At 42.7% G+C, this 14840-nt stretch overlaps 1 protein-coding gene across 1 annotated transcript in view; it reads left to right on the forward strand.

Annotated features, from left to right (window-relative positions):
- Positions 1-14840, forward strand: part of PARP1 (poly(ADP-ribose) polymerase 1) — a 31712-nt gene that overhangs the window by 13543 nt on the left and 3329 nt on the right. The window contains exons 7-21 of the mRNA XM_030945176.1: positions 1245-1421; positions 1843-1984; positions 3475-3615; positions 4314-4556; positions 5539-5607; positions 6379-6511; positions 7692-7887; positions 9160-9288; positions 10772-10855; positions 11646-11768; positions 12246-12374; positions 13075-13173; positions 13725-13877; positions 14152-14279; positions 14646-14707. Coding sequence (XP_030801036.1) covers positions 1245-1421; positions 1843-1984; positions 3475-3615; positions 4314-4556; positions 5539-5607; positions 6379-6511; positions 7692-7887; positions 9160-9288; positions 10772-10855; positions 11646-11768; positions 12246-12374; positions 13075-13173; positions 13725-13877; positions 14152-14279; positions 14646-14707 — 2008 coding nt within the window. The remainder of the gene's footprint in view (positions 1-1244; positions 1422-1842; positions 1985-3474; positions 3616-4313; positions 4557-5538; positions 5608-6378; positions 6512-7691; positions 7888-9159; positions 9289-10771; positions 10856-11645; positions 11769-12245; positions 12375-13074; positions 13174-13724; positions 13878-14151; positions 14280-14645; positions 14708-14840) is intronic.

Genomic DNA, 14840 nt, shown 5'->3' on the forward strand with positions numbered 1-14840 from the left:
CAAAACAATTCACACCTTGGATAAACCATCTCCAAACACATTCCAAAGCAGCAAAACACAGGAGAAACAAATGAGATAATACTGTTTTCCTTTTTCTCTGGGGCTTCTCAGCTTCCCAGGAGAAGAATCCTGGGCAAAGAGGATTTTTCAGAAAATATGACAGTGGCATTGGGACTCTGAGGATCTCTTTCCAACCCCCTTGCCATGGGCAGGGATGCCACCCCCCTAGATCAGGTTGCTCAAAGCCCCATCCAACCCAGTCTTGAACACTTCTAAGGATGGAGAATCCACAGCTCCTCTGGGCAATCTGTTCCAGTGCTTCACCACCCTTGGAGTGAAGGATTTATTCCTAATATCCAATCTGAACATACCTTCTTTCAGTTGAAAGCCATTGTCCTGACACTACATGGCCTTGTAAAGTGCCTCACTGCTTTCTTGCAGATCCTGTTTAGGTTCTGGAAGGTCTTACAAAGAGACCTTGAGACCTTTTCTCCAGGCTGCACAATCCCATGTCTCAGCTTGTCTTCACAGGAGAGATGCTCAAACCCTCTGGTCATTTTTGGGGCCCTCCTTTGGCCTCACTTCTGCAGGTCTGTGTCCTTGCTCTGGTGGGAGCCCCAGATCTGAATGCAGCTCTTCAAGTGGAGTCTCTTGAGAGCAGAGCAGAGCAGAGCAGAGGGGGAGAATCACCTCCCTCTTCCTGGAGAGGAGAGGCTGAGCCAGGGGTGTGATGCTGTTGAGTCAGGGAGGGACAAAATGACTCCATGGTTCAGAAGGTAAAAAAGAGAGACTTTATTAAGAGGTAGCATCCTTTTATAACCAGGATTGCTAAGGTGAAACCTGATTGGTGTCACAGTGAAAGCCTTTCACACTATTGGTGAACCATGGCTAGTGCACTCTGAAGGTACATACCTATGAACAACATGAACAGAAGGATCATTGTTTTCATTCTTCCTCTCTTAAGTTTCCCAGGCCTGAAGCCTGGGAGAATTCTTTGACTGAACTGAGAATCTGCACAGGGGTATGAGCAGGAGGAGCCTTGTGCCATGCCTCTGAGGCATCATACATCCATCAGTGCAGCTGAGAGCCTTGGTTCATGTTCACAGTGTGTGTGAAGTGCTGGAAATGGCTGTGCCAGCAGCCTGGCAGTTGTGTTCTTGTGCAGCCCAGGGTTACACTGTGTGTGTGTGTGTGCCTCCAGCCTCCTCCTGCCATGACCTGCTCTGTGTTCTTTGTTGCTGTAGATCTTGGACAGAGTAGCAGATGGGATGGCCTTTGGAGCTCTGCTGCCCTGCGAGCAGTGCAAGGGGCAGTTTGTGTTCAAGAGTGACGCTTATTACTGTTCTGGGGACATCACTGCCTGGACCAAGTGCGTGGCTAAAACACAGACTCCCAACAGGAAAGACTGGGTCATCCCAAAGGTGAGTGTTTGCTGCATATTTGATGTTCTGAAGCACATTCCTGAGCTGATTGCTCTGTGGCATCCTGCACTGACTGCTGCTTGTTCGGAGTGTGCTGCAGCACTGAGCAGCTGTGACAGCAGGCAAGTTCTGTCACAGCCACATCCCTCCAGAACCAGGCAGCTAATGCATAAATAATTCATTTTTTTTCCAGTAACATTAAATTGAAAGTGATGTTGTTGATTTGATTTGAAACTCATCATTTACCCTCTTCCAGCTTTGTTTTCTCAGTCAGTAAAGTGGGGTTTTGTCCACCTTGGTGTGAATCAAAATAATTTCCAAGATGTGCAATAAATGCCAACATCTGGCTAGCATTCAATTTATCCTTTAACTCTTATAATAATATTTGTGGGTTTAAATTGTTTATGCTTCCATCCCACAGGAATTCCGGGAAATTCCTTACCTGAAGAAATTTAAGTGTAAGAAGCAGGACAGGGTGTTCCCTCCAGATGCTGCCACTGTGAACTCGGCCCCTCCTCCCTCTGCATCTGCTCCTTTGTCAGAGACTGTGTCTGCACCCAGAGGTAAGTGTCTGGCTGGGCATGGCTTGGTGGAGCTCAGGATGATGTTCAGGCTGGCATCCCCAGCCAGACAAACCTGCCACCCTGGACAGTCACACTGTTCTCCTGCTCTCAAGCAGGCAGAGCTCTCCTGATAAAAAAAATGTCTCATGTGCTTCATCTTCCCAGCACAGGCAGGCCTGGGGTGTCTGGGGTCATGGGCTTGAGGTTCTGCTGTTTACTCACAGATGATTTTGAGTGTTTGTTGATTGTGAGGAAGTGATGTGTGTGCAGTGAATCAGAAATGCAAAGGCTGATGTTGCAAATTGTGTCTCAGGGGAGACCTGCTTCACAGTGCCACCTCACTTGGTTTCTTGGGGACCATCCAGGGATGTCCTTAATGCCAGATATTCCACATAAATTTAAGTTTTGAGGGCAAGAGGGTTTTTCAGGGGATTGTTTGGTTTCTAAATCATCTACTGAGATTTGCCTTTACTGATCACTGACTCCCCTTATGCAAAATAGATGTGCTATCTCCAGCTGGCAAAAGGTTGGACCTTATGTAGGTTGCTGGGATGAGTTGCATGCTTTGGTGATAAAGCCTGACTTCTTTCTTATTCAGCCTTTCTAGTTCTGGCCATAATTTTGGGTGCAGGGCATTATTGTAACTTGGTTAAAAAGGTGGAGTAATTCTGCACAGTTAACTTCAGCCAGATCACATTATTTTAGCAATGAAGACAAAGTAACCCAGGTCTTGTTGCTGATTAGCAGATTGATTCCAGCCCCTGTGTCCCCTGAAGGTAAACTCAAAAGGTTGACCAGATTTAAAGCCAGGTTGCTTTGTTTGCTAACAACCAAACTAATCTGGGTTGAGGGCAGAAGAGGAAGCACAACTCTCAGCTGGTCAATTAGAGTTGGTGGCATTTATCTTATAGCAGTGCAAATATGCTCTTTAGGCACTTGCCATGTCCTGGACCAGCCTGAATTGCAATGTTAACACAATGGTTGCCAGTTTGCTCCATGGTAGAACCTTGTACTGTCTATAAGATCAAGACTGGAACAGTGTTGCTTGAGAGAGAATTCTCTCTGCAGCCCCTCAAAAAAAGATTTCCTTTTGAAAAGGCAGGAGCTTTCATGTGACAGTGAATTTCTCCCATGCTATCCAGGCATCAAAAGAAAAGGGAAGCAGAGCACAGTCCCTAGTAGCACAGTGCTGAAAGAAGACTGTTTCTTTTTACTTAACAAAACAAACCAAGAAAAGGGCAAATATGCCTACATACCATTTCCCTGTCTTCCATCCCTTCTGTTTGTTGGCAGCTGCTGAGCTTTGTTCCCTTTCCTCTGGGAAGGGGAACTCCCTCCTGCTTGCTTAGTGCAGGTCAGACCTGGTTGGCCCCTCATGTCCCTGCCAGCTGAGCTGATTGTACAGAGAGGGGGGGATGCTGTCACTTTGTGCTTGCTCTTTGTCCAGGGACTCTGTGCCTGTGGCTAACGTGTCATTTCCAAACCTTTAGACAAACCACTGACCAACATGAAGATCCTGATTGTTGGGAAGCTGTCAAAGAACAAGGAGGAGGTGAAAAGCATCGTGGAGGACCTGGGAGGAAAGATGACCACAACAGCCAACAAGGCCACGCTGTGCATCAGCACCCAGAGTGAGCAGCCGTGCTGTGGTTCCTGGCAGCAGTGCTAACAGAGCTGAGCAGATTACAGAGGACACTTGTCCTCAGAGCTGTCTGGGGATCAGTGTTTGGATTAGGGGGAGTGTTTTGTGTGCACACATGGCCTGAAAAGTAGGCAGATGTGTGCTGTTTGAGTTTTGCTTACCCAGCCAGTTAACATGGCAGGCTGAGCCTTCAGGCTCTTGTGGGTCAGTGGCAGCTGGGCTTTGTGTGCAGACCATGGTGGTGTGCAGGCCACCTTTGTTGGGTGCTCAAGGCTGTGTCCATGCTTGTCTTGGAAAATCCCCAGAGCTGACTGTGGTTGCCTGACTGAGGGTACTGGTTTGCTCTGCTGGCAGCTTAGAGTCTGCTCTTGCTCTGTGTTGGAGCTGTGCAAACTGACTGCTGAGGTGGGAGATCTGCTCCCATCCATCAGAGAGTCCAGCTGAGATCTGGGAAAGGGAGAACTGGACCAGCCAGGTAGAACAGGAGTGTTCCTGCTCTAGCCCAAACTGTATCTTTGAACCAAGGAGGAACTTGGCTCTCCAAAGAACGCGGTGAATTGTGTTTTCAGTTTAGTAGTAGTAGTAATTGTGTTTTCAAAGTGTTACAGAGCCCTGAATCATGGCCAGAGGAGGAGGCTGAGGTCTTGAACCTCATTTTTTTCTCCCCTTCCTATCCTGCCTTTGCAGAGGATGTGGAGAAAATGAGCAAGAAGATGGAAGAAGTGAAGGAGGCCAAGGTCCGTGTGGTCTCGGAGGCGTTTCTTCAGGATGTGAAATCTTCCAGCAAGGACTTCCAGGAGCTTGTGTCTCTCCATGCCCTTTCACCCTGGGGTGCAGAGGTGAAAATGGAGCATGAGGAAATGGCTGTGGATGGGAAGAACAGCAAGCCCCCAAGTACAAAGAGTGCTGGGAAGGTCAAAGAAGAACAAGGTGAGGAACAAAGCAGTTGTTTCTCCACAGGCCTGTTCAGTACTGTGCGTGCACAAAGCAAACCTGGGTATGGTCTGTCCTTACCCTTTCCGAGAATTTTCTGTCTTTTTTTTTCTCATGATAAGTTTATATAATGGACCTCAGGGCAAGACTAGCTTTAATAAACATGCAGCTGTCTCCTGAGCTGTCTCAGGAGCTGGCTGTTTCCCCTGCTTCAGTCTACCCAAGCTCCCTACCATCAAACCCATCTCTTCCTCATAAAACATCAGCTTCACTGCCAGTTTGGGTTGGTGTTGTAGCTCCAAGGAGGTCCTAAGACACCAAAATGACAGATACTACTCAGGGAGTGTTGGCAAGTGAGAAAATACTGAGGTCCGGAGCACTGAGTCTCTATTCTCCTTGATTTAGAACATAATATTTTTGTAGCAGTGTAAAAATATTGATGGCATTGCTCACCAATGCCATCGAGAACTTGCATTATTAACCCTGGATGGCGAACAAAACCATCACATTTGCTCACTGCTCTTCAGAACCTGTTCTTTGTGTCCTCCAAGTGGAGGTTTCTGTCATGCAACTCGGTGTGCTATTGCCAGTCTGGGTGTGCTATTGCCAGACTGTCTCACCACAGCAGCATCCCCAGGGAATCTAAACACTCCCTGTGCCCTGTGAGGTTTTTAAATCCCACTTCCACATTTGTGGTTGTGTTTATCTTCAGTGCAGATAAAAAAAATGACATGGTCCACCCCTTGGGGCCAGGAGAAAAAGAATAGATAGATAGAATCTGGGGAAATGTAATTTCTCATTTAGTTGTGATTTGGCTGCTAGAGCTAGGTTGAAAAAAAGCCACTGAAGTCACTGTTCTCATATACTGGGAATCTGCTTCACCTTAGGGTGATAATTATGCAAATTGAGAATTTTAAGGTTGATTCAAGTGATATTGTGTTGCTCACCTAAGAAAAAAATTAACTGTCTTTCACTGCAGGACCTAGCAAGTCTGAAAAGAAAATGAAGTTAACAGTGAAGGGTGGAGCAGCAGTAGATCCTGATTCTGGTGAGTGATAACAGTGCCTGTGCCTGCGCCACCCACAGCCTTCAGAATGCCTGATGGTTTGCAAAAGGGTTTTTCTGTCAAAGGATGAGGGTTCCATAAAGGAGCATGAATTTTTAAACCTTTAACATTGCTATCAAAGGAAGCATATTGATTGACATCCAAGGCTGAATATTCCAGGATTTTCTAGCGCAGCTTTCTTCGGAAGGACCATTAAACTAAACCTTGTTCAGCTTTAGGGTCTTCTGTCAGTGGAGTGAGTAAAGGCCCAGCCAGCAGAGGACACAGGTTTGGCATAAATATCTACTGATGCTGCTCTCCAAACCTGTGGTTCATGGATGTGCTGACAATTTGTGCTGCATCCAAGGCCAGCCTTTGCTTTTCAGTCCATTTGCTAATGTGACACCTGCAGAGCTGCATTTCTCCTGAGGATTCTTTCAGCTGCTCACACAGTATTAGATCCTGGATTTTAGATCATCCTCTATCAAAGGTTACAGGTTTTTTCCTCTAGTTAGGATACTAACTAGATACTAACTCTAATTTCTCCAGATACTGGAGAAATTTATCTAAAGTTTATCTAGAGGACTAAGCTCACAATTCATTAATTAATTCATTGTGCTTCAAGTAGTTTTGAATGAGCTGTGTGGTCACTGTTTTTGCAGTGTTTCTGTTAAACCACACTGCTGCAGGAAACATTTGGATGAGTGCAAATGCAGGAAGGAGAGCTAAAACAGTCACCTCCTCCTCTGTGTTCTAATTTTTTCTTCTCTGCAGGTTTGGAGGATTCTGCTCATGTCTTTGAAAAAGGTGGAAAAATTTTCAGTGCAACCCTGGGACTAGTAGATATTGTAAAAGGAACAAATTCCTATTATAAGCTGCAGCTGCTAGAGGATGACAGAGAGAACAGGTGAGTTTAGTTTTCCCTTCAAATACTTCCATTCACTTTTTTTTCTAATAAATACTGGATTTTTGACACTCCAAAAGCAAAGTGTGAGTAAAATGTCTTTAGAGAGATAACAAATTGGTGTAGTTGCTTGGAGGAAGAAACCACTACAACACAAATGAAAAAAACCAAACCAAAACTAAAATAACCCCTCCAAACCTACCAAACAAGACACCCATGGAGAAATTTCTGCTCTGCATGGAGACATTCCTTGTGGGTGTTGACAAAACCTAAGGTGGGTTTTTTTCCCCCCATATTCTCTAACTTAATTTTGTGTTCTAATCACAGAGCTGTCACTTTAGGAAACAAATCCAGATTCTGGCTGTTCTACCACAGTGTTAGCCTGAATTGTGTGCCCTGAAGTATAACAAAATGCATGAAATATTCATGCAATAGGAGCTGATCATGTGTGTAGCTTTCCAATCTCATTGGGTGCATGGCAAAGCTGTTCAGTGGTTGCATTGCTGATTAGATGAAGAGATTGAGAAGGTTCTTTAAAATAAAACTGCCCCTGCCAAACACATAAGTGACACAGAAATCCAGGGTAGCAATGACTGTGGTTCAGCTCCAGATTTATTGCACTTTACCATGTTTTTAATAAGCTTTTGTTGCTGTCTCATTTGTGTGAGGTTGTATCAAGTCTGGGATTCAGTAGGTGGAGGGATTTCAGTGCATGCATTTCATACCTGACATATTGGAAAGGTTGATTGATTGTATCCCCATAAATACTACAGAAGCTCACCCAAGGTGCTGTCAGCAGTACAAACAAATATTTGATTTACTTCTGGTTTCCCTAAAATACTGAACGCTGGGGCTTGGGGCTTAAAGATGCTTTGTCTTTGTTTTTCAAATATATGACCCCAATAGTCTGAAGGTTTGTATTTGCAAAACATGAAGATTGAAGAGATGTTAGCCTCTCTCTTCCTGCTGTGCACCCATTTATCCTCAGGGCTGTGGTTCTGGTGTGTTAACACCGGGCATTTTTTACACCAGTTCTTGGACATACTGTGATTTCTCTCAATGAAAAAAATGTACAAATTCTTTTCACACTTTCTGTGATGGAGGGGTGTTCCATAAAGTTACTGGTATGCAAATGGCACTGGAGTGGCTGATGGTTCTTCTTGTGTCCCATTGATTTCTCCAGGTACTGGGTGTTCCGATCCTGGGGCCGTGTGGGCACTGTAATTGGCAGTAACAAGCTGGAGCAGATGCCATCAAAAGAAGATGCCATTGAACACTTCCTGAATTTGTATGAAGAGAAAACTGGCAATTCTTGGCATTCTAAGAACTTCACTAAATATCCCAAAAAGTTCTACCCACTGGAAATAGATTATGGACAGGTAACTTTGAAATGCCCCTGTCCCAGGTGGAGCATTGCTGACATTCCCTGTGTCACTGTTCTGTTCTGTGCTTGCCCTTGGAATCTCTTGCACTTCACAAACCAGGGGAATTAAAATGCAGCTGTTGCATCTTCTCTCTGCTACAGAGGAAAGCTGTAGGTCAAGGATCTACATCCATTAAAATAGACCTGTTGGGAAACTAAAGAGTTTTCTGTTATCAGATCTCTTGAATGCTTGTTCCTGTTTACTCTGTAACTTTAAGGATATTAATTGGCACTTGATCCAGCAGTCAGTTCACAAACATCCTGTCTGAAAACTTGATTTTTTAAAATTTAAAATAGATGCTTTTCATCTGTCTGCTGCCTCCAAAATCCTCCCAAATGCTGTAGCAACTCCAGTGCAGTATTCCACTTCGTGCACATACTGAGCAGGCTGAGAGAGAAATTATTCACTGCCAGTAAAATTTGGCTTTTAGACAGCCAAGATAAATAAGAATTCTTTTCCTTCTTTCCAGTGCTGGTTTGTGTGTTTATTTAAGGGCATACCTGTTACCTGAACTATTTTCAGACTAAATAGTTGAATGCTATAAAATTGCCAGAGCACATATTTTCAAGACATTGTGTTTTTCTGTGGCCAAATTAATGGATGTCATCTTTCAGTGCAAAGCACTTAAAACTTGGCTTTAATTCTGGAAATTTGAATATTTCAGTGGCAAAGTGTCTGTCTCAGTGTAATGTAGAGTGTTACTCAAAGCACCTGGCTGATGATTTATTCGTGTAATGCTCTCTCCATGAAGGCATCAAGATGGTATTATGGCTAAATGATGATTCCTGTACATATCTGTGGCAGTTTTTATTACAAAAACTTGGTGGAACTAGTTATTACATCTGTTTTGTCATAAAAGCAGCAAAGTAAACAGTCATTTTTTCATGTGAAAGCCACTATGCAGCAGAAAGCTTGCAGAGAAAGTAATTAATACTTGCTTGAAGTGAAGCAGCAATGCAAAGAGTTCCTAGTCCCTTAATTCTACTTTCTGCTTATTTTTTACAGTGCCATCTCTTGAAATAGTATCTGCCAAATTACTGAATAGGTGTTTTTTTAAGACCATTTTGTTCCAGAATGTCAGAGCAGTGTCCCACGCTCCCCATGAACTTCAGGCTAGTCATAGAATGCACACACTAAATTGGTTTTGAGTTGTTGCCATGGCAGCCAGCCTGTTACTTTTTAATCCTTTGTGATTTTGCTAATTCTGATACTATTTTTACCTTCCAGGATGAAGAAGCTGTCAGGAAACTGACAGTAGGTGCTGGGACAAAATCAAAACTCGCTAAGCCAATCCAGGATCTTATTAAGATGATCTTTGATGTGGAGAGCATGAAGAAAGCAATGGTGGAATTTGAGGTGACTACACACATTCATGTTTCTCCCTAACCTACCACCATGCTTGCACAAACAGAACCAAGTTCTTTGCAATCCAGAGTGCTTCATACTCCCCAAAAGCCAAGTATGAGTTTTAGATCTGTCTCAAAATAAAGGCAAAGAGTCCGACTGGAATTTGCCAAGCCCTGGAAGTTGTAACTTAGTTGTGATACATGCAGCTCTTAAAACACAGATGCATTTTTTGTCTATGAATGTCTTCAGTTTAGCAAGCCTATGAGAGAATTGTCTGCCAGTCCTGGGAGCAGTAATCATTCTGTGGTTTTGTTTGCTTGTGTCACAGTCACATCTACATAGTGACTGCTGTTTGCTGAATGCTCTTAAAGTATTAGCACTGATAACCAATGTGCTGGTCATGTGACACTGGTGACACTCCTTGTTTTCTAAGCAGGGAATCATTTGGGGACTAGAGTACCATGAATTTTAGCACCTCAGACTAGAGAAATGCTGCCAGTTGGTGCATGCACAATGGAAGTGTCTTGTCAGAGTCCAGATCCTCTTCTGCACAGGGTGGACTTGGGATTGTTTTGGTTGTATTTCTCATTTGTTCTAATAAAACTCTTCTTTTAATCCATTCTTCTTTTCTCCATACTTCTTGATCCATCCTTGTGATATGCAGAGATCCTGCTGTTTGTTTTAATGCAGTCATTTGAACTAATTCTAAATAACAAATTTCTGTTTTCTTCAGCCAGCTTAGTTATCCTGCCTAAGACTTGACATTTGAGCAGCTGTTCTTTGCTCTCTGTATCATTATTTGGAGTGCCTACCTTTCAGAATAGGCTTTGTACCATTTTCTGCAGCTTACCTGAAAGCTTTCAGATGGCTTGCCCAACATTTTGTAGTACTTTAAATTCCAGTACTCTCCCAAGATCCATCAATACACAAAGAAAACCAACATTAAATTAAATCAGTGGATAAATGCAGGCAACCAAGACATTGCTTTTAATAAGTTAAGGGGTTTTGGCTCATTTTTCATGAATATGAAGCACCTCCTAGCATCTTTGCATTTGACCCTTGATAATTGTAGGGTAAAGTTAGAAGAGGGTGTCTGGATTGTACCTAGACACAGATGATCTTATGAACAAGAATTACTTAATTCAGTTTGCTTCTTTGCCAGCCTTAAGTATATGGTTACTTAATGGATTAAGAAATGCATCTGACACCAGGTTAATATTAAACTTCATGCCAGATAATTAATATCCTATTTTTGTGTTGCCCTAGCATATGTGCTTAGCTTCCTATTGCAGTATTCCTTTGGTTATAGGATGTCCTCTCAATGGTGTGTCCTTCTGACATAATTTCTCAATCCTCAGAGTCTAAAATGTTTCTATTCTTTGTCGGTCTGTCCTATTAGCATGGAGAAATTAGTTCTCTAGAAACCAGAGAGGGAATGCTGCAGTGGTTGAAATGTAGTGATAGTTGGGTTTAATACTTATATCTTCATCAGATTGACTTGCAGAAGATGCCATTGGGAAAACTGAGCAAGCGACAGATCCAGAGTGCATACTCCATCCTGAATGAGGTTCAGCAGGTGAGCAGAAAAGACATCTTAGAGCAAAAAGGGAGTTCAGAAGTTGTTCAGGGCTCAGTGGGGTGAATGCTGAGCTGTGCTTTCTCTCTCTCTGGGGAAGAGGATGTGGCTTCCATGGGTAACCAGTTAGTTCTCTTCACTGTTGTACCGGTGTGGGCGGTACTTGTGTCTTCAGCAGTTTTGTAGCACAAACTTTAGGCCATGCCAAACACAATTGGCAGCTGAGGGAATGAAGCTGGTGCCTTGATCTAGTAGTGAGCTGGTGTTTCCACCCCAAAAAAGTCTGTCAGAGGATGAGAATAAAGGTTGACACAGGAAAGGGTCTGGTTTGATAACGTTTTACACATTGTGATCTGAACCATTCCAGAATCACTTTGCAGTATTGCCTTTACAGATTGCAAAAATGTACCAGCATAACCCATGGCTTTTTGTCACAGACTCTTTGGCAAAGCACAGATACAGGAATTTCTTCAGCTGATAGAATAGACCAGACCCTTGACAAGGATATGCACCACTTAAATGTCCTGAAGACTTTATTTTGCCCTCCAGAAACATAATCCCCATTGAATTTTTCTCATACATAATTCTATGTATTTCTGTGCAAATACTGTGGCTTGCTGCATGCAAGACACTTAAATAGAATTGCTCTTTTGAGTCCTGTGAGACTAAAGCATAAGCACAATTTGCATTGCTGCTCGTGTGTTAGTCTCTAAGTATCTTGTGTGTTTTTATTGCTATGGAGACTTAGTCTTACTCAGTAATTTTCTTTGGTGCTTGTTGTCTTGTCCAGGCAGTTTCTGACAGTGGTTCAGAATCCCAGATTTTGGACCTCTCCAACCGCTTCTATACACTGATTCCTCATGACTTTGGGATGAAGAAGCCTCCTCTCCTAAATAACTTGGAATACATTCAGGTATTGACTAGAAACTGTTTTTTGCAAATGTTGGTTGCAGGAAACGGGTCTTGATGTCAGACATCTAACACAGAGAATATGTGAGGTTTAACACTTACTTAACCTCATAAAAGCAGAGATTAAAGTAAGCATTAAAACCTCACAAGCCAAAAGATAATCTGAAGAAAAACAAGTTTAACCTCATGCTTTCATGAGTTTGAACTTGTTTTTCTTCAGAATATCTTCTTGTTTACGTGCATGTGTCTGTGTAAATACTATATGCATAAGGTATTAGAAGATAGAGATGTTATGTGTATATATGTGTGTATATTTTAATATATTTGGGGGTGTACATATATTTAAAGACAGTGTTTTGTTATTAGATGGCACCATGTGGCCAGTCATTGTCAGACACTTTTTTAATTTGGAATATCCCAGACTTATTCTGAACATGTCAAAGGCCTAAATTACGTGACATGACCTGTTCCAATTCTTCAGGCTAAAGTGCAGATGTTGGACAACTTGCTTGATATTGAGGTTGCTTACAGCCTTCTCAGAGGTGGAAATGAAGATGGAGATAAAGACCCAATTGACATCAACTATGAAAAACTTAAAACAGATATTAAGGTAAAGGAAATAAAAGGCAATGAGTGGCTGTGAATACAAGCTGATGTCCTGTTAGTTTGGAGTAAAATAAATCACCCAAACTGTAACTGGACAGATCTATGGAACTGAGGTGGGTTAAGGAACTGGAGCATGTGTTCAAAGTGATGCAGAAAGAGCTGAGCTGTTCTGACCTGGAGAAAAGAAAGCTCAAGGGATATTGTATCAATATCTAGGTATAGGTGATGGGAGAAAGAAGGAAAAGAGGACAGAGGCAGGCTTTCCTCAGTGGTTTCCAGTGACAAGAGGCAGTGGGCACAAACTGAAATAGAGGAATTTGTGTTTAAACAAAAGAAAAAGCTTCTGTTGTTGATGTTTTGATTTTTTTAATTTGTTTGCTCTGACAGTGGTCAAACACTGGAAAAGGTTGCCCAGAGAGGCCATGGAGACACTCTTCTTGGAGGTGTTGAAAGCTGGACTGGACTCAGTCCTTGGCTGACCCTTCTTTGAGTGGAATTGAAAATCATCTCAATTTCCAGCATTGTCTCAGACATTCTGTGGCTGTCTGTATATTTGTGCATCTTCTCTAGCTAGGAAAGTATTTCCACTTAAATGGTTGAGGAGGTTTAAAGGGTGCAGTTGCAAGCATAGGGTGGATGTTGTCATGTTATAAGATGGCTGCCAGTTTGTGTGCTGAGGAAACTTCTCATTTGCCTCTTTGCAGGTTGTTGACAAAGATTCAGAAGAAGCCAAGATTATCAAACAATATGTGAAGAACACTCATGCTGCAACACACAATGCATATGACCTCAAAGTTGTGGATGTAAGCTGGGCAATAGTGGGGTTTATCTTTGGGAAGATGGACTCTCCTAGGTTGACTTGCTTATTTGCAATTGCCTTATATTTTTGAGTAGCTTACTCAGTTTCCTCTGTTGCAGGGATGATTTGATAGAACATTTTCTTTTAATTAGAACAGCAAAAGTCTAGGCAGAGATGAATCTAATGAGGTGTTTTTGCTTTGGTGTTTTTATTTTAATTTAATTTGCCTCAAAGGGAAGGTGGAGGAGTAATCATCTGAAATTGAACCTTATTTCATTGAATGATTTTTTCAGAAAAATAGAGCCTCATGAAAATGCAGAAGAAAAGGTGGAGAAGTAATCAATAACAAGTACTGCATGATTGCTGCTGCCTCTTTTTTGCTAGCCTGACACAGCCAATTACAAACACCAAAACCCATCCTGATCAATTTCCCTAGCAGATCAATGTACTTTGCAGATCGGGTGATTTTTTTCTTCTCCCCTCTGACGAGTTGCATGAAGTTAATGGTTTCTTTTCTTGGTTCTTCTTTTCCTCCTATCCTCTTGTGAACTGAAGATCTTCAGGATTGAGCGAGAGGGGGAGAGCCAGCGCTACAAGCCCTTCAGGCAGCTCCACAACCGCCAGCTGCTGTGGCACGGCTCCCGCACCACCAACTTCGCTGGCATCCTCTCGCAGGGCCTGCGGATAGCTCCGCCTGAAGCTCCTGTGGTGGGTGAAACAGCTTCTCTGGCTGCCTGCATCCCTCTGCCCAGACATGGCCACAGACAGGAACGGCCTAAAGAAGGGAATTTCTGTGTGGGGAGGGCCCTGTGTTATCTGCCACCGTTTAGACAACATCATGTCCCCCGAGTGGGTTGCGCATTGGTGTCCACAAGAGCTTGAGTTGCTCTCCTGGGAGCCCAGCCAGGTGGATTCAGTGCTGCTTTTGGGTTATTTTATCACCCCAATTTTATTCATTTATTTCTTTATTTCCTTCTTGCAGACTGGCTACATGTTTGGGAAGGGCATCTATTTTGCAGACATGGTATCCAAGAGTGCAAACTACTGTCACACATCTCAAGCCGATCCCATAGGTTTAGTACTGCTGGGAGAAGTCGCCCTTGGAAATATGTACGTAACTTACAAAGAGTATTTGCCAAATGTGCTTAATACATCCTCATGGAAGGTGATGCTAAGATTGCAAGCCTTCTCTTCAATGTGAAGAAGAAGCATGTGTTTTTTCTTCAAAAACAAGATCTGTTTTTTCTTCAAATAAGAGCTGTTGTTTCAGATCTAGCAGAATCTTGTACAAAATGCTAACATCATTAAAATTAGTAACCAAGACAAAGAAAGTTTGAGTTCCAGAAAGCTAGAATTTAGATTAACTTTACATTAACTCATCATAAACTAAAGCCTGAAAAATTTGTGATTTTTTTTTCCCCTAAGATAGTTTAGGATGAATGTAAAGTGCTATTGTGTGTTCTTTGTGCTGTCCAGGTACGAACTAAAGAATGCTTCCCACATCACAAAATTGCCCAAGGGAAAACACAGTGTCAAAGGTAAGCATTAGTAGTTGTCATTAGTAATCTGTAATCAATGGCAGACTTGGTTGTGGTGCTTAGCAAAGAGAGCTATAGTCACTTCTTAGCTGTACTTCCTTTAAGAAGTTGCATAATGTCGCACTTTAGTTCC

Source organism: Camarhynchus parvulus, chromosome 3 (genome assembly GCF_901933205.1).
Source record: "Camarhynchus parvulus chromosome 3, STF_HiC, whole genome shotgun sequence".
Classification (NCBI taxonomy): Eukaryota; Metazoa; Chordata; class Aves; order Passeriformes; family Thraupidae; genus Camarhynchus; species Camarhynchus parvulus.